The 19,281-nt window shown below is 35.5% G+C and overlaps 1 protein-coding gene across 1 annotated transcript in view; it reads right to left on the reverse strand.

Annotated features, from left to right (window-relative positions):
• The window catches only part of LOC102964925 (bifunctional heparan sulfate N-deacetylase/N-sulfotransferase 3), a 185,597-nt gene that overhangs the window by 8,847 nt on the left and 157,469 nt on the right, over positions 1-19,281 (reverse strand). Inside the window, 4 exon segments of the mRNA XM_007087621.3 lie at positions 6,504-6,613; positions 8,145-8,315; positions 11,314-11,488; positions 15,783-15,906. Of these exon segments, the coding sequence (XP_007087683.3) occupies positions 6,504-6,613; positions 8,145-8,315; positions 11,314-11,488; positions 15,783-15,906 (580 nt within the window).

Genomic DNA, 19,281 nt, shown 5'->3' on the forward strand with positions numbered 1-19,281 from the left:
GAAAAAAAAAAAACTGTGTGTGTGTGTGTGTGTGTGTGTGTGTGTGTGTGTGTGTGTGTGACATATAGCCCAGGCATCTGTATGCATATGTTCATAGGCAATGGCATATGTGTACTGGAGTGGAAAAGAAAGGAAGAGAAAGGCAGAAGGGAGATCATGTTTATTTTCCAGGTGACTTGAGCTACAGGTGAAGGGATTGATGTTGACCTTATGAGTTTGAAGACATCAACAATGCAATTTCATAGCTCACATGAAGAAGCTTGATAGAAAATGGAGAAAGATCTCCCTACATCTGTTTAGAATATCAACAGTAACCCCTTAAGATTAATCCTGTTACTGCAGGCACTGATATCTGATGGAACAGCAAGAAACATCCTTTTTTAAAGTGTAGGCACTAGACGTGGCTAGGACCCTTCTTTAAAGGATTTCAGGAAGTAAATAAGTTTTATGTGTTGTTTACCGCTACAGTTAGCCGTTCCTGGAGGAAGAGATACTTTGTTAATCATTGTATCCCAGAGTCTTGCACATAGTAGTCATTCAATAAAACTTTGTTGAATTAGAGTAAAACAAGAATGGATTGGCTCTTAAATATCTATAAAATATCACCTTGATGTCTAGAAATAACTGGAAGAGACATGTAGGTAGGGACAATCAAAGTTCTCCAACGATTCAGCCTCCAACTGGCAACATTCCTATATTAATGATAATGTGGCCTTAATTTTACCCTTGGGCAGGTGAATCCTAGGGAATATTCAAATTATACTTAGAAGGTTCAAGCATGTTTAAAATGCCTTTAAATTGAAGTAACATTTCCATGGGAGAATAGTGAACTGAAAACAATGCAGGTAAATCTCAAAACCAAAACACCATCATGTAGGTGTTATGGAACAAACACAGAAGTTATTTTTTGTTAGCTTTTTTTTTCTTAATCAATTTCCTCTCTACACACATGCTTTTATGATTTAATGAACCATTTTGCTGATGCCCATTTTATTTTTAACAGTTTTCGAGGTTTAATTTACTTATCATAACACCTATCTTAAGTGTTCAATTAAGTGATTTGTAGCAAGTTTATATAGCTGTATAGCTATCACCACAATCTAGTGTTAGAACATTTCTATAATTCCCCCAAAACCTTTAGAGCCCACTAGGGACAATCCCTGCTGTCACCTCCAGCCCCAGGCTAGCACTGATCTGTTTTCAGTCTCTAATATGTCTTTTCTGGACATCCTCCTCCACCCCATTTTTTTTTTTCCTGGTGTGGATATGCCAAATTCTGTTAATCCATTTACTGGTTGGTGACTGGATTGGTTCCATTTTTCGGCTATTATTAATAATGCTTCTGTGAACAAGTCTTTGTTGGATGTAGGTTTTCATTTCTCTTGGGGTAGACTCCTAAGAGTAGAATTGGATTATTTGTAAGCTTGTGTTTAATTTTTAAGGAACTGCAAAACTGCTTTTCCAAAGTTGCCATATTATTATACATTATTATCAGCAGTATATGAGGGTTCTAGTTTCTCCACATTCTTGCTAACATTTGGTATTGCCTTTTGGATTACAACCATTCTAGTGGTGTTTCAGTGTGATTTTAACTTAATCATATCACTGTGATTGTACATTTATTATGCAGAGTGATCGTGCATCTGAAGATGGATTCTTTTATAATACAGTCTGAGACAACTTCAAACGCTCATTTTAAGGTTTCAGTCTTTTAAAGAAAGTACTTCCTGTTGGTGTACTATCCATTAATAAAAATTCATAATATTGTTTTTCTCTAGTTGTAGCGTCTCGTGCCAACTCGAAGAGCTTAATAGATTGGAAGTGCAGGCTCCAGTGGATTGGCTGAGCTTCAGTCCTGACTCCTCAATTTATATGCTGAGTGACTTTTGGCTTAGCTTTCTGTGCCCGTTTTTTTTGTTTGTTTGTTTGTTGTTTGTTTTTTTGTTTTTTTTTTTTTTTAGCTGAAAAATGGAGCTAATAGTACCTCTCACACCTAGTGTTGGTATGAAGCAATATATGTAAACATATAAATGTAGAACATATACGTGCATATTGATTTTGAAAAGTTATGAACACTCTGAAAAACAAATTCATCATAGGAAATTGGAGCAGACTATCTTCTCTTTCACTACTAACCACTGCTAGATGCTCTTTCATGGGTAGTCTAGGGAACAACACATTTTGGCTATCATGGCTACTTAAAATTTTTTTTTTAACATTTATTTATTTTTTGAGAGACAGAGACAAAGCACGAGTGGGGGAGGGGCAGAGAGAGAGGGAGTCACAGAATCTGAAGCAGACTCCAGGCTCCCAGCCGTCTGCACAGAACCCAACATGGGGCTCAAACTAACTGCAAGATCATGACCCTGGAGCCCCTATTGTGGCTACTATTTTTTTTTTTTTTTTTTGCTACTAAAAAAGGTTTTAATGTGGCACATTTTTACAAAGAGTCATCTAAAATGGGATGGGAAAGACTTCCTGGTGAATATAAATTTGGTTGCCAGGGAAATGGTATTAGAAACAACTGAAGTCCTTCTTGGGGTCCCTGGGTGGCTCAGTCTATTAAGTGTCTGACTCTTGATTTGGCTCAGGTCATTATCTTACAGTTCATAAGCTCATGCCCCACATTGGAATTCTCTCTCTCTCTCTCTCTCTCTGCCCTTTCCCTGCTCATGCTCTGTCTCTCAAAATAAATAAATAAACATTAAAAAAAAAAAAAAGAAACAATTGAAGTGCTTCTTGAATTTTGAGGCAGCTTCAATTCTTTATGACTGTCAAGCCCCATCCACAGAACCGAACCAAACCCACAGTCTTTATTTACCCCTGGCCTTCAAATTCTTATTGTCCATTTATTAAAGTTTTTACAGTAAATTAATATTAAAAATTGATATAACTCAATCTGGTCTCTTTTGTGTTTACAAACAGGTTAACTGAGAAATAAAGATATCAGGTTCAGGTATTTAGTATTTCTTTCTTTCTTTCTTTTTTTTTGTAAATATTTATTTATTTTTAAGAGACAGAGAGACAGTGTGTGAGCAGGCAAGAGGCCGAGAGAGAGAGGGAGATACAGAATCCGAAGCAGGCTCCAGCTCTGAGCTGTCAGCACAGAGCCCGATGTGGGGCTCGAACCCACCAGCTGTGAGATCAAGACCTGAGCCGAAATCAGATGCCTCACCCACTGAGCCACCCAGGCTCCCCTTAACTAGTATTTCTAAGGGTGAAACCTCTTGTCATGAACATTGATGGCTAGGTAGAACTATTAGAGCATATATTCATGGAAAAATAAAAAAATTATACTTTTCCTTTTACTTTATACAAAGTAGCAAAATTCCATGCTACACATTATTTTTACTGCTTTCTCTCAAATGATCAGTTGGCTCTAAAACACTATGTAACACACTACATGAAAGCTAAAATGACGTCAGTATATCAATCCAATTTACAATTTAGGCATAAGGTTTTGTTGAACTAGAATTGTAAAATGCTGATTACCATAATTGAATGAGAAGTTCCTATTTATATTGTTTAAAACTTATACTGCTTATTTAAATCACATCCATTCTGACCAAGAAAATCAGATTTTTTTTCATATTCAATACGTCATTTAAAATTCATGATGACAGTACTATGTCATTTTAAGGCATCATAGACTATCCAATGAGTGTATGAAATTTGGAACTCTTGAGTACTTTCATTAGCAATTGTGGAAAGGAATAAATAACACTCTTGACAACGGAAGCTGATTGACATTTTTCTTGAAAATAATTTTGAGGGGCGCCTGGGTGGCGCAGTCGGTTAAGCGTCCGACTTCAGCCAGGTCACGATCTCGCGGTCTGTGAGTTCGAGCCCCGCGTCAGGCTCTGGGCTGATGGCTCGGAGCCTGGAGCCTGTTTCCGATTCTGTGTCTCCCTCTCTCTCTGCCCCTCCCCCATTCATGCTCTGTCTCTCTCTGTCCCAAAAATAAATAAAAAACGTTGGAAAAAAAAATTTATTAAAAAAAAGAAAATAATTTTGAAATAGGGACTTTTTTATATTGAAGATAATCAGTTTATAGAGTGCCTAAATTGGAGTACTCTTTCATGCCAAGCCTGTTCAGTAAAGTCTTTGTGTAGACCTGGTTTAATTCATTTATTCTACTATGTGCAAAAAACTGGATTTATGTGATTAGTTGAGAATTCATATCTGCTTGGAGTTCAGTACATTCTTAGAGGAGTTTAATTATTTTTTTAAGTACCGAAGATCTAGTCTTCACTATCACTAGCAGAAAAAAATATGAAGCAATAAATGACATTCCTGAGAACATACATTTTGTTTGACCCCCAGTGATCCTCAATATGTCCAAAGCACCACAGAAAAAAACCTATCTGTACAGTTATTTTACCAAGAGTAATTAAGTTATCAGGGCAGGATTCAGAACAACTGCAAAAGGCTTGGTGAAGGATGATTCAGATTAAGACAACGACATGAAATTCCAAATATTCTACAACAGGTACACTGCTGATTTTTATAAGATGTGTAAAGCCAACTGATGATTGACAAGAAAATATAAAAAGAAACTGAATGGCTATACATTATCTCCATCAGCAGGGTAAGAGCTTGGAAAGCCCTGCAAGATGAGAAGCCATGGTTTTAGAGACTACACATATCTTATCTTGCTACTTCACCCACTGAGCTCCATAGGAGGCTAGAGAATCACATAACGGGCAATTTTAGCCAGGTACATCCCAGGTGCAAAGCGATCCACAGCTCTTTGTATGTAGTATGTTGCTCTGATATTACTTCTCTTAGGTTTACACTCCCTTTTCTAGGCAGTAGAGGGGAATAAAAAGCTTGCTGCTGAGCTGGATGCAAAGGGGACAAATACACAGCATGCAGGTCAAGGACCATTCCATAAAAAAAGAAATTATGTCTTTATAGAATACTTCACTTCTTTTTTTCTGAAATACAATGCTTTGCTATATGCTGTATAAAAAAGACCCAAAGATAAGCCAACTTGAAATAGAAAACTGTTTAGAAAATAAAAGCTTTCTTTTCTAAGAGATACTTAAAAAGATATAAAGCAGAAAGTGGACTTGAATTTCTAACTGCAAACTAAAATCACTCAGCTTTCTTTAAGGTCAAGCCGGAAGTTAAATACCTAAGGCTAGTAGAGTCTGTGTTAGTACTTGAACTAACGCTCCACAAAGCTCTAATAGTACTCATAGTATAAAAACACATAGGTCAGAAGGTTAACAGTAATAAGAAAAGAAAATGGCTCTTGGGAAGGAAGTTCAAAAGTCAAGTTCCTTTGTCCTCTAAAGCAAAATGTCCTTTTTACATACGTCTCTACATATGATTTCTGCAAGCCATAAGCAGTATTTGATGTTTTTCTGCCAATCTTTATTGTAAGGGATGCTGAAAGGTAAAGGAATCCTGGCACTCACAATGTCTAACCTGCTGTAAGATAAAGTATAAAATGAAAAGAGAAAATCAGTTATCTATAGATGTGAGTTTTATACTGAGAAATACAATGGAAGAATTCCGTAACAGTGTTTTTTAGTTTCTTTAAGGCTCAGTCTATGAGTCTAAAAATTAAAAAAAAAGTATTATAGTGTAGGTCAGGTCCATGGCGCATTCAATTCTATCTTCCAGTTGCTCTAAGCACGTGAAATAGGAACAAACACAACCCTCATGAATATTATTGCTGACTATTATAATGAACAAAGTAAGATGGAGGTCTTATTTCAAATGCTAAGTGGAGTCCAGAGTCAGGTAAGAGAGCTACCTAGGGGGCAAAATTTCAGGAGGCACTCACTGTCAGGTATTTGCGGGGTCCTGAGAACGAGTGCCTTCTTACAGTACTAATGCCTCTCTTGCCTTATGCTTGTCCTGGCCCAGATGGTGTTAGTTACCTAAGGAAATCAGAAAAGAGCAGCAAAAGAAAACCAAACCAGAGCTGTAATTGCTGTGGCCTTCAAAGGAGAGGTGACAGGGTCAGATACACAGTGGGAAAAGACATAAAAGCAAAACATGGAAGTATGTGTAAGAGTAATAAGAGCATATCTCTTTCTGCCTATTCAGTCACCTACTGGGTGATTTCTTGCTGCATGACATTATTTTTGAAAATTGCACAAAAGACGGGGCTCATAAACCATCCAGTTAATCACCTCTTCATGCTTGCAAGAGTTCCCACTATTGTCTGTTAAACAGGTTTAGCACTTACTGACTTTTTTTAAGTAGCCACTTTTGTGGGTTAATTCTTGGTTTTAAGATTTACAATTATTTTGCTTCTCTGCTTTTCTTCTAGGGGAAATCTTTCATAGTTAGAAATCAACAGAGGATTTAGAACATTTCTTTGCCACACTGCTGAAAAGTTCATTCCCAAGTAGTTAATGTCAAACTAATCAGAAAATAATCAGTTACATAAGGAGAAGCCAACATAATAGTTGCATCACCAAACTGCAACTTTTAAAAAACCAGTTCTCTAATGAAACTTCAATAAGTTAATTAGAATATAAACTTACGTTAAAGCTTCTGAGTAATTATAATGAGGAGAGACTCCTAGAAATTTCTGTACTTCATCCATCACTGTAGCAGGATCCATCCTTAGCTGTTGCCCATCAATAATTAGCAACTAAATTACCAGAGAAATTAAAAAAAAGACAATGCACATTGAGGATAGATGTGTAACTGTATAATTAAAAATTCGTGCACTCTGAATTTAGTCAATAAGAGACATTCTACTGAGGGCATTTGCATACATTGTTGTTAGACTTAACCAGACCAATCTCATTAATGACTTCGAATAAGAAATAAATCACACTGATTAAGTGTACTTAGGTTTTGTAATCTGAGAAGTCCCCAAAATACTATGAAAACAAAAAAGCCATTTGAGGGGACCAAATGAGCTTAAGAAATGTGATTACACATCACAAATGGAAACCAAGTTTAAAATAGGCAAAACTGGTGTGCCTGGTTGGCTCAGTCAGTTGAGCATATGACTGTTGATTTTGGGGTTGTGAGTTCAAGCCCCATGTTGGGTATAGAGATTACTTAAAAAAAATCTTAAGAAAACCCCACCAACAACAGGCAAAACAATGATTACATCATTCAAGATTGGAAGGAGCACTGTAGAAAAGAAGAAAAGTTGTAATAAGACCAGGTGTAATGACACAGAGGACATGTCATTCTCCATGAGTCCATTCAAAGGAGTAGCACTGTAAAGTTTTAAGAAATACTTAGATAATCCATTTGGAGAAAAAGACAAGACTCCCAGAGAACCTGAATGTGGACAGAAGTTCTTCAACTGACTGAGGGGAAGAGTTTGCTTGTTACTCTAATGAGGGAGGGGTGTGGCCCAGAAGATAGAATGACAGGTGACCATAATGAAAGACCACAAAGAGTGCAGTGCAACTTCTGCTCATACCTCTTCTCCAATATTTCTATTCAGTCTAGACTGGCATTGTTCCCTAGAATGTTCTGTGACTATGGGCATTGTTCTATAGCTGTGGTGTCTAAAAGGTAGCTATGGAGCATTTAAAATGTGGCTAATGTCATTGAGAAACTAAATTTTTAATTTTATATACTTTTAGTAGAAATTTAAATAACCAGATGTGGCAGCAGCTATCACACTGGACAGCACAGTCCTAGATACACAAGCATACACTACGTCCGATGTGACTGGACTGCTTTAAGCTATCTAATGGAGGGGCTGAGTTTGCAATCTAGGTTGATGTCTAGCAAAAAAGAGAAGCAAAGAAGGCAAGAAAAACACAAAGCTCATGAAAAATTCAGCAAGGTGGTTCAAAGGGAAATAATGACACTTAATTAAGAAAAACATTATTTGCCTTGTTTGGTTAAGATGTTCTCAAGCTTTATTCACAGAATAAGAATCAGGGATATGAAGCTTTTGAAGCTCTTGACAATCAGGAAGGGTATGCACTGGAAAATACAGCAGGGAGAATTATCCTGAAATACTTTTAGAAAGAAAATTAAACAGTGTGTCTACCTCTGCCTAACTATTATTCCTTGCCACAGTCTTATTATTTACAACTAAGGAGTAAAAGCCAGTAATGTTTTAATGAGTAAAAATTTCCTCTATCCTGGAGGCAAAGTCATCAACTTAATGAGATTGTAACATGATGGAAATTCTTATTGCTCAATACCTGAAAGGGAGGGAAATAAACAAGCCATCTCTCGATGTGGCTGGCATACCACCCTGGGATCAAACATCTCTTCTGCAAGGCTCTAAGCTCGGAGGGTGCACGGGGACCAGCTGAGATCACTTCGTAAAAGCTGAATTTCAGAGCTGCAGGGTCTTCATGCGATCGCTGATGCTATGATGAAAAGGTGGATAATTAAACTAACTTGAACTATAGGCATGAATAATTAAAAACCAATCTCTGCGACAAGTCTCGAAGCTAAAGGAAGGAGTGACTCACTGCTGGAGAGTTATTTGTTTTGCAATTAATAAGGGATGAAAATGTTTGCTTGGAGCATCAGGATTTAAACTTATGACACTGATGAGGGAATATTTTTGAGAACTTATTTGGCAGAGGCTGAATTCTTATTGATAGGCTTCCTTAACTAACTTTACTGACTTGTTTTCTTAGTGTATATATTTATTCTGAATGTAAACTTTTGAAAGTTGCATTAATGCCCCCCTTTCAGCCCATAAGCAAACCATTTGTTATGTCCATTGAGTATCCATAATACACAAGCACTCTACTGGTTCTGCCACAGTCTTGCTCCATCTAGAATGCAGTTTTAGATTAGAAAAGCCCTACTGGCTATTTTAAATGGAAAAACTACCTAAAACTCTGACATGTACATTATCTGAAATGCACAGCTTTTATCATATACTACCTAGCATCTAAAAGCCAAGATTATTTTACCTAATGGTAACCTTCCTTTGTGATGAATCAGAATCATTTATTGTACAGAAATGCAGAAAGCAGCAATCCAAATAGGAAAGTGTTTCATAATGGCTCAGGCTGAGGCCCATGGGTTTGAAGAAATCACCTTTTCCCTAAATTGACCAATAAATATTCAGGCTTAGTGGTAGGTTTGTGGATGTTTACCACATCTAGTTGAATAGCAAATTTGCTGCAATTGAGATTCAAATTACTACACTACAAACACTACTAGACTTTGTTAAGGCCTGCATTTTGCCAGTACAGAGTGATTTATTTATAATATTTGGGACATTTTGTTAGCTTACAGCCTTGAAACCTCCTTTTATGGTAAATTCTCAATTTCTCAGGGGCTAAGTGGTTGCCAAGTTCCAATTTTCTTTTCTCTTTGAGTCAATTAAGGCTTATTTCTCTTTTCTCCAGATACCTGGTAGAAAAGGTAAAAGGCACAAAATCTAATCATTCAATTTACAATTTGCTGTATACTATGATTTGAAAGATGGCTGTAGGAGTCTGGCGTCAATGCTTAGTGTGGAGTTGTGGATTTCGCCTTTCCAGGCTGTCTCACTTCCTATTATGCAGATTATTATCAATCTGCCTATCTAAGATTCCATCTGCTTTATTATGAGCTTTCCCCTACTCTGTCTCAGCCACAAAACCTTTCCTGACAATCTGTTCTTCTTTTTTGAATATGGAAAAACTACTTTTGTTAAATAACAAAAGGACCCAGTGCTGAGAAACTTTATTCTCTAATATTATAGATTGTCATGAATTATCTGTTTGAAATCCTATCAGTGGAAATGGAATGTACCACTCTTACCTGCAAGATCAGAGCTATGTGCATTCACTTTAGTACAGAGAAGCAGACTTAGTTCCAACCCAGGTGCAGGGTTTCAGATAAGGAGTTTTTGGTTTTGTTGTTTTGTTTTGGTTATTACCTTTGTCATTATGTGGTATCCTTCTTTGTCTTTTGTTACAGTCTTTGTTTTAAAGTCTATTTTGTCTGATATAAGAAGCATTGCTACCCTAGCTTTCTTTTTGCTTCTTTTGGCATGGTAAATGTTTTTCCATCTCTTCACTTTCAATCTGTATGTGTCTTTAGGTCTGAAGTGAGTGTCTTGCAGGCAGCATATAGATAGGTCTTGCTTTTTTATCCATTCAGTCACCCAGTGTCTTTTGATTGGAGCGTTTAGTCCATTTACATTTATAGTAATTATTGATAGGTATGTACTTATTGCCATTTTGTTACTTGTTTTATAATTGTTTTTATAGGTCTTATCTGTTCCTTTCTTCTCTTGTCCTCTTCCTTTGTGGTTTGATGGCTTTCTTTCTTATTATGCTTGGATTCCTTTCTCTTTATCATTTTGGGTATCTACTATACATTTCTGATTTGTGATTACCATTAGGTTCATATATAACCTCTTATGCATATAGCAGTCTATATTAAGTTGGTGGTTGCTTGAGTTTGGACCCATCTTAAAAACACTAAATTTTTACTTCCCCCATCTTATGTATATGATGTCACACTTTTACATCCTTTTATCTTGTGAATCCCTTAACTGATTTTTGTGGATATAATTGATTTAGTCCTTTTGTGCTTTAACCTGTATACTGGTTTTATAAGTGATTAATCTACTATTTTTATTATACATTTGCATTTACCTGTGAAATTTTTTCTTTTCATAATTTTCTTACTCTTGATTATAGTCTTTTCTTTCCACTCAAAGAATTCTCTTTGATGTTTTTCAGAAGGCTGATTTAGTGGTGATTAATTCCTTCAACTTTTTTTTTTTTTGTCGGGGAAACAATCTCTCCTTCTATTCTGAATGATAACCTTGGTTGCAGGTTTTTTCCTGAATGTATCGTGCCACTCCCTTCTGGCCTACAAGGTTTCTGCTGAAAATCAGCTGATAGACTTATGGAGTTTCCCTTGTATATGACTGTTTTCTCTTGCTGCTTTAAAAATTCTCTCTTTATCACTACTTTTTTGCCATCTTAATTATTATGTGTCTTGGTGTAGACCTCTGGTTAGAAGCAATACTAGTCTAATACAGGTAAGGAGTTTCTGAATACAGCATTTCACATTTATCTTAACTTTATAGTTTCCAAGGAAATGGGGCCCTTAGTCTATTTTTTTCAAAATGCAGATGTGTAGAAGCACATATGCACATCCAAATATGTAATATTTTGTTATATTTTCACTTCATTAATATATTTTATTCAATTAGTGCAAAATTAAAAAAAAAAAAACTTGAGAAAGTATCTCCAGAAACAAAGAAAACTTTATCCACTTTTATGCAGATATAAAACTAGCAAATCTACTCTTTTATTGAGACCTGAGGTGGTTGCTATTGCTGCAAACCATCTCCCCTTCTTCATAGTCCCCTTCTTACCTGTTAGATTCTGTCTGTATTTTTCTTACCTGATACCAGGAATATGCTCGGTCTGAGGGGTCAATGAGGATGGTAATGATCTTTGCTTTCGGGACCAGAGAAGCTGCTCTTTTAGGAGCTTCCTCTGAGTGGAAGTAATTGGCACTCTTTTCAAACAGAAAGTCAGTGGTGACATTAGATGGGACTGGGAAGAAATCCATATACCTAGAAAAGAAATATTTCTCAAAATAAGACTGGTTTATACTCATACTCTGGTGACTGTAGATGTCACAGGTATCCCACAAATCATTTGTTTCCTAAACAAAAGCCTTTTTCTATAAGACATCTGTTCTATACAGTTTGCAAGGGAAAAGTGTATAGAACACTAATAATGTATTTTGAGAATGCTTTCCTAAATACATTTTCTTTTTGTTTTGCTTACTATCAGAAAAAAAAAAGGTATGGGAGATAGCAAAAATGTAGACACAGAATGATCAAACTGGAACAATAATCATCCTAACTATATAAAATGTATCTAAATGCAGAAATACTTTACAGAGAAAAATGTGTGAGTGCTGAACCAAAAGGAAAATTTGATCAAAACAGATGATATGTTCAGTTCAAAGACATTCTCAAAGGACTTAGACAAAATGTTTTTAACTTCATCACAAGTGAAATAATTTCCTTCTCACTAATGTGGTGCTGTGGTTGCATTCAACTATAAAATGTTTAAGTGCAGAACACATCTGGTGTAAACATTGCCTATTTGCTTAACATTTTTTCCATTTAGAGCCATTTATATTCTTTAGAATATTCATAAAATTTTAAAAAGTATGTACATATTTCTAAATATAAAATCCTATCAAATTTCCCAAGGTCAGGTCCTATATCCTTAAGTGGGGTGAGAATGTAAATCACCAGCAGAATGAACATAGGAATAGTTAAGCCTTACACACAGAAATGTAAGACATAACAGAATTTGTATAATGTCTCATCTGTACAAAAGCTGTCAAATATAAACTAATTCAGCATGTGATGACAGATATTTCTGAGGGACTAAGGGACAACTTTTAAAGGAAAAAGAGCCTTTTTTGGAGAGCACGTGCAAATTTAACTTCTAGGGTTTCTTACATTTGATCATAATGGCTTCATCCTCCACTCCCACCCTCTTCAATTCATAAGCCATCATGACTTTGGGCTACCAAGATAGGGTAGTTCAGTAGTTACTGAGCAAGAGAGTCATTAGCATTTCTGTGATGACTTCTTTATGCAGTACGTTGTTTTCTTTTAGTCATCTCACACGATAAAGCTTCTGGTAGGATTCCAGTTGTTAACATATTGCAAAGTTTGGCTGGTACAACAAAGTGATGTCTTGAAACTCAGGGCAGTAAAGAAATCCTTTTATGTTTTCTGGAAATTGCCTTGGTGATATGTCATTCTGGCATCCTTTTAGGGGGAAACAGATATATAAAAATTTCTGGAAAGTTTGATCTGCTGTTTTGGTGTATAGTCTATTTGTAGAAAGTGCCACATTTTAAGATATTTCTTAAGTTAGATGCTCACCCTGGTTCCAGAGATGCTAAGGTTATCCCAAGTGTCTAGTGATACCTTATTTGGTCCAAGCTTGTCTCAGCCTTGCTTATTCTGAGAAAGGCTCAGAAAATCACAAAAGAAGGGCAGAAGGTATTGAATTCTGAGTAACTTTTAGTTTCTAAAAATGGTCCCACTTTCCCAGCAGTCCTCTCTATACCTGTAACAGTTTAGACCTTAAAAACCTCTTCACGAAGTTCTGGATCTTGGACCTATAATGTATTGATTTTGCCTGGCCCCAGAGGCTCATGGAAAAAGCAGGGGCCAGTTCTTGTTTGCCAGTATGCCCACATTTTTCTAGTGTAGTGGCTGGCACTTAGAGGCACTTGTAAAATGTCTGATGAATGAACAGGTAAATAAGAATTCAGCTTCATATTTTCAGGGTACAAATAGGTAACATCTGGGGAATATGAATTCAGATTATCTAAAGAACTGGTGAACAAACTAGAGTGTAAACCACTCTAGTTAAAAGTGAATGCCTGCCTCGTTTAAGCTTGGCTACTTTCATAATATCTCACCATCTTTTTTTACTGAAAGATGTGATTTTTGCAATATTCCACATTTATTTGTTACTTGGGTTGACTGTGAGTATTTCTAAGTGATTTAACTCACAGCTAGATCAAGACATTTAGAAGTTCTAAGTGCTAACAGGATTTTAGGGCTCCCCAAGTACCAGTCCAAGCCTTCACTTCATCCCCATGTAATTATAAAAAATAATACCAAACCACAGAATATAAAATTTAAGTGTCTGTATGAATCAAACATTTCTCTTGATCTCCTGATTGTAAATGTTGGCTATTTTACCAAAGATGGAGTGTTCTTATTTTCATCTGCCCTACTTTGCTTTTGTCCTCAGCTTGTGTTTAGGTTGCCTGTCAGTTAAGGCAGCCCTGGTTTTCCCCAGTTTTCTAGGAAAAGCAGTTCCATGGGTCCAGACTCACTGTGCCTGTGTTAATTCTGTAAGCCACCTTGGCATGCTGAGACCTACTATCAAACTCTTCCACTTTATGGCTCTGTGGTCCCAAAGGGACTATGGAGGTGCTGACATTTCACAGAGAGACACGGCCAGCCTGAGGACCGTGAATACATCTGACATCATTGACAGCAAAGCCAGAGTTACTGATAATAGACTGACATTTGCAGGTACTTTTGTTGTTTGTGTTGTCTTTTATAAACATATAATTTGTCAATGCAAAAGTGTTTGCAATTGAGGTGTTTTTAGTGAGTTGGACTTAAAATCATTAGCTTTCTACTTATTTATGTCATCTTTTTGTAAACTGCTTAAGGGACATTTTGTCCTGTTATAGTGCCTTATATACATTACTGACTTCTGAACAACTTTTTAAAAATTGATTATTCTTACAGATATTCTTTTTTTTAAGTTTATTTATTTATTTATTTGTTTATTTATTTAGAGACAGAGAGAGTGAGCAGGGGAGGGGTAGAGAGAGAGGGAGAGAGAGAATCCCAAGCAGGCTCTGCACTGTCAGCGAGGAGCCAGATGTGGGGCTGAAACTCACAAACTGTGAGATCATGACCTGAGCCTAAACTAAGAGTCAGACGCTTAACTGACTCAGCCACCCAGGCACCCCTTTTCTTAGAGATATTCTTAAATCCCAGGGACTTCAAGTATTGCATTCCTCTCCACTTTTTTCTTTTTTTAAAGTAGGCCTCACACCCAGAGTGGAGCCCAGTGTGGGGCTTGAGCTCACCACCCTGGGATCAAGACCTGAGCTGAGATCAAGAGTTGGAAGCTTTACCGACTGAGCCATGCAGGCATGCCCCCCCCCCCACTTTTAAAGAAGCTTTTAATCACTCCCTTTAGTCCTAATGTTAACATATTTTTATTCTACTGTACACAGGCATATATATTTGAGTCAGTGGTCAAATAGCAGCTGAAGTGGTTGATGCTTTCTTGGTTCTCACAGTTGTTATTTAACACAATACAATTAATCAGTATCAAGCCCTGTTTGAAGAGTTGGCAGTGAAATATATTGCAGTTAGAATATATGTAATTCCTAGTAGGTGCTCAAATTATCCTCAACTCATTTCTTTTCTTTCCATTTGGACCACACACAAGCAACTCTTGAGGGGGGGTGATACTTATGAAATTGAGATCATGCAATTTGACAACAGAAGTTAATATATAACAACCCTTTATGCTAAAATACATGCAAAATGTTTATGCTCATGCCCTAGAATTATTATAAAAATTCCATTCTTTCATATCACTTTCTGCCTAGAATTTCTACCTTAACAGCAAGACTTGCAGATATATTTTGTGATTAACATGTTAATTTGCAACATATATTCCTACTATATTATTATATTTTGTATGTATTTGACATTTTAACTTTTATTTTTAATTTAACTATTTTCCTTGCATGGTTGATATAGTTCTTATTTCAATTCAAGACCAAAAATTAAATATTGCTGATAGCTTTATTTCACTTATTTCATTTATTTCATTATTCATGAAATATACACAAATTTCTAGTTCTATTTATTTATTTTTTTAACCTAAAATGCCAAAGCAAAATAAAAAAAATATATAGAGGGACTGTAGCATCACTTTAATGCAAAGTGCACAGGAAGAGAAAGCTATGAAAGTGTTTTAAGAAGAGAGAGGAATGAAATTTCTGGGTGTTACAGTATTTCTCTAACTTCGTATCTGTAATAAGCATCAAAGATAATTAATGCAAATTCAGATTACATGTGGGCCTCTTGAAGCAATGAGTCCCATAACAAACTGAGAAAAATTTCTTGTGAATAATTTCTGTGCTTCTTCATTTTATTGACTCCATTTCCAAGGTACAGAGGATAACTTTTATTTGTGGCTACAAGCTTCTACGTTTATAAATATTAGCACTAATTTTTATACTGTGCATAGTATATATACTTTTAGATTTATACTAATAACCCATCTTACCAATCAATCCCCCTGTGGTAGTTATTTCTATTAAAGAACTGTACCTCCTCAAAGGTTTTTGGGCTGGGGGAGTTACTAAAGATGGAAGGATGCATAACCAGGAACAAATACAAAGCAGTGGTTCCTGAAAAGACAATAGAGGTTTAGAAATTAATTAAATGAAAACAGATTCCTACCATTAGCATTTCAAAGTCATTAATATACTAAGTATTGTAATGATCCAAACAGATACATATTAGTACTCCTTGAATTAAACTGAATAGGTAATCAGCATTTTAAAAGAGGCATGTTGGAAAAATGGAGTTAAGTGTGATGTGAGAAAAGGCTTGTTGCAGGGACTAGGAGAACTGGTTTTTGACCTCATCTCAGTCACTGATTTGGTCTGTGACTTGGCTTTTAGCTTGGCTTTTTTGGTGGGAAGTCACCTGCCTTGCTTATTTCATAGACTTTCTCTGGGGATGAAAAGATATGTTGAACCTGAAGATATTTTGGTATTAATAAGGCATTATATGAATGAAAGACATCATTATTTAATAGAAGATATTACATCACTAAAATCATGTAGCTGAGTTCTCCTATAAGTTCTTCCTAAGGCCTATGAAAGCTGATTAAATTTGAGACACAATTTAAACTTTCAACACGTTTGTTTAAATTTGAATATGCTTACTTAAAAATGTGATATCAAAAATAGGTTTTTGGAAAAAAATTGTGTCCTTTCTTAGTGATATAACATAAAATTTGCAATTTGGAAAGAGAATGGCATATCACAAGTGCCCATATGGATCTGTGACTATTGGGGATCAAGAGTATGATTTTTTTTCCAAAATGAGCAATGTCATAGACTGTAAAATTAGTGTTTTAGAGCCTAAATTATGAGCTAAAGGGTACAGATTAGGTTGCTACAAGAAAAAGACAATCTGAGTTCAGTTTGCCTAAAATTTAACCACATGCTTGCTGTAATTGTAATTGTGTTTATAAAATCATACTATTAAAATATTTCGGTCTTCTTAAGGCTCTAGTTTCCACTTCTCTGTTCTAATGTGGTTTATATCATTATACAATCTGATGGAGCGGGACCTGTGAATTATACTCTAGGTCAATAATAGCTAGCAGTGGTCTTCAGACATGGCCTTATAACATTTCTCTCACTTGGAGAAATTACTTTCTGATTTTGCTTAGTAATAATGTCATGTTGCCATCTGTATTAAATTTTGAATTTTCTTATCTCTCTGACAAGCTCTATTTAATATTGTACTTAAATCTAGTATATCAACACAACAGAAAATTTGTTAAAATAACTCTGTCAATAGCAAAATTGTCTAAAACAATGAATTGAAAGAGGCAGTGTTTCTAGATTATATCTTAGCCAAACTATGAACATTTTATCTATACCCATGGGTACCTGTGAGGAATGAAACATAGTAATCTATGATATACAAAATAAAAATGCTCTTCACAAGCTTGACCTAAAACAGTGGTTCTCACACTTTAGCATGCCTTAGACTAACCTGGAGGTCTTGTTAAAACACAGAGAATCGAACCCTATCCCAGAGGTTCTGATTCAGTACACTTTGAAAATCACAACTTAAAAGAAATGTGTAACAAAATCTAAAACTTATTTGGGGGAAAAATGTTCCATTACTTGAAATCCGTAGTAGAGTAAAGCTTTCTTGAACATGGTGTTTAGAGTCAGGTAAATTCTAGGATCAGGATTCTATTTCTAACACTTATCAGTTGTGTGAATGTGAACAAAAATATCTAAGCTGAGACTTAGTTTTCTTTATCTGTGTAGTGGGGGGAAAATACTTAGCTATCAGGGTTTTATGAGGGTCAAGTAAGACAATCTGTATAAAAGTACCTAAATAGCTTCATATCTCAATATTAGTAAAGTATTTTTTAAAATAACAGCTTTTATGAGATAAAAATTCAATAATGCATTTAAAAATTGAAAAAAAAAGTCTTTGTGAGGATAGGAAGTATGACCATTATAATGTGAAAAAAGAAAAGAGAATTAGTTCCTTTCTTAGATCAACTGAAAGCATTCTTTTCTGAATTTTATTTTAAAGAATTGTATTCAATCATATTGTTTGCTTTTAATAGCATGACCAGCAATAATAAGACAAACTGAAAAAATAGACATGTAATTGTTTGCATAGTCAGTAAAAGGTATCATATAATTTATCAGTGGTCAGAAAATTGTTAGATTGCGGTTTCTGAACTCTGTCTTTACCTACACTTATTCTTGGGTCTGAATAACCTGTCCTATGTGTGTGTGTTTGAATGTGTTTAATGTGTGTATGTATGTAAAACAACCACCTAATCACAGACACACACATTCAAATAACCATCCATAAAGCTTCAGTTTTATTTTTTGTCAGTTTCAACACTAAAAATATTTGAATATGCATAAGAATATACATCTATGCAAAATTATTCAGAAAAATGCTTCTGATGATACTAAAGTTAAAATGAAGCTATTTAATTTTTATGTAACTGATGAGAAGATATGTTTATCCTTTTAAAACATCAACTTCACAAAATATTGATATACATAGTAACATGGATGAATCTCAAAAGCATTATCTTAAGCGAAAGAAGTCAAATGCACAAGACTGCACATTTTACTCTTCCGTTTATATGAAATTCTAGAAAAGCAAAACTATGGTACCAGAAAGTAGTTTCCTGTGACTGAGGATGGGGGAGGGGCATTGACTGCAAAGGCACATGGGTGGAGAGACAAAGTGGGGTTTTTTTGGTTTTGTTTTTGAGACAGAATGTTGTGGTGGTTACACAACTGTGTACAATTGTCAAAATTCATCAGAATTTTCATTTAAAATTGGTGACTTTTATTGCATGTAAATTATACCACTACAGAACTGGGAAAAAAATTAGTTTCCATAAAAAGGAGATAAAAAATTTTCTTCCAAAGGTAAATGTCATATATAATTGTAACATAAACATTTGGAAACACAACTGAGTTTAAGATGGCAAGTACTGATTCTTCCATCTGACCATGATTTTTAAATGTCTGCACATCTAGCATGAAACAAGAGGCAGCCCTTCCTGCAGGGCTTTCTGGAGTGAACTCGATATGCCACGCTTCAGAGAGACATGATCAGTAATGACAGTGGGAGTTCGCTGAAAAGACTTTACTTTAGATATTTTTCTAGCTGCCTCTTGACTTTAAAATACATAAGGCCAAATGAAATAAACAAGGACAAGAAAAGTATTTATTATATTCATTATTGTTTTCAGATTGATATTGGCAAATGGGACTAAGAGAAAATGAATAGGCTAACCTCTCTGTGTACATTACATAAAATTTTCTCCAGTTATTTTTAGAGAAATGAGGAGACGGAAGGTATTCCCCTTAGAAGGGGATATGGTTGAAATGGCTGTTTTCTGTGAAGCCAGAATCCGAGAGCCCCAAATAATTTATCATGCAGGAAAGAGCATGGATATTTGGCATTTTAAAGCTTCCACTGGGTTTCATTTTAAT

The sequence above is a fragment of the Panthera tigris genome, chromosome B1, assembly GCF_018350195.1.
Source record: "Panthera tigris isolate Pti1 chromosome B1, P.tigris_Pti1_mat1.1, whole genome shotgun sequence".
NCBI classification, from domain to species: domain Eukaryota; kingdom Metazoa; phylum Chordata; class Mammalia; order Carnivora; family Felidae; genus Panthera; species Panthera tigris.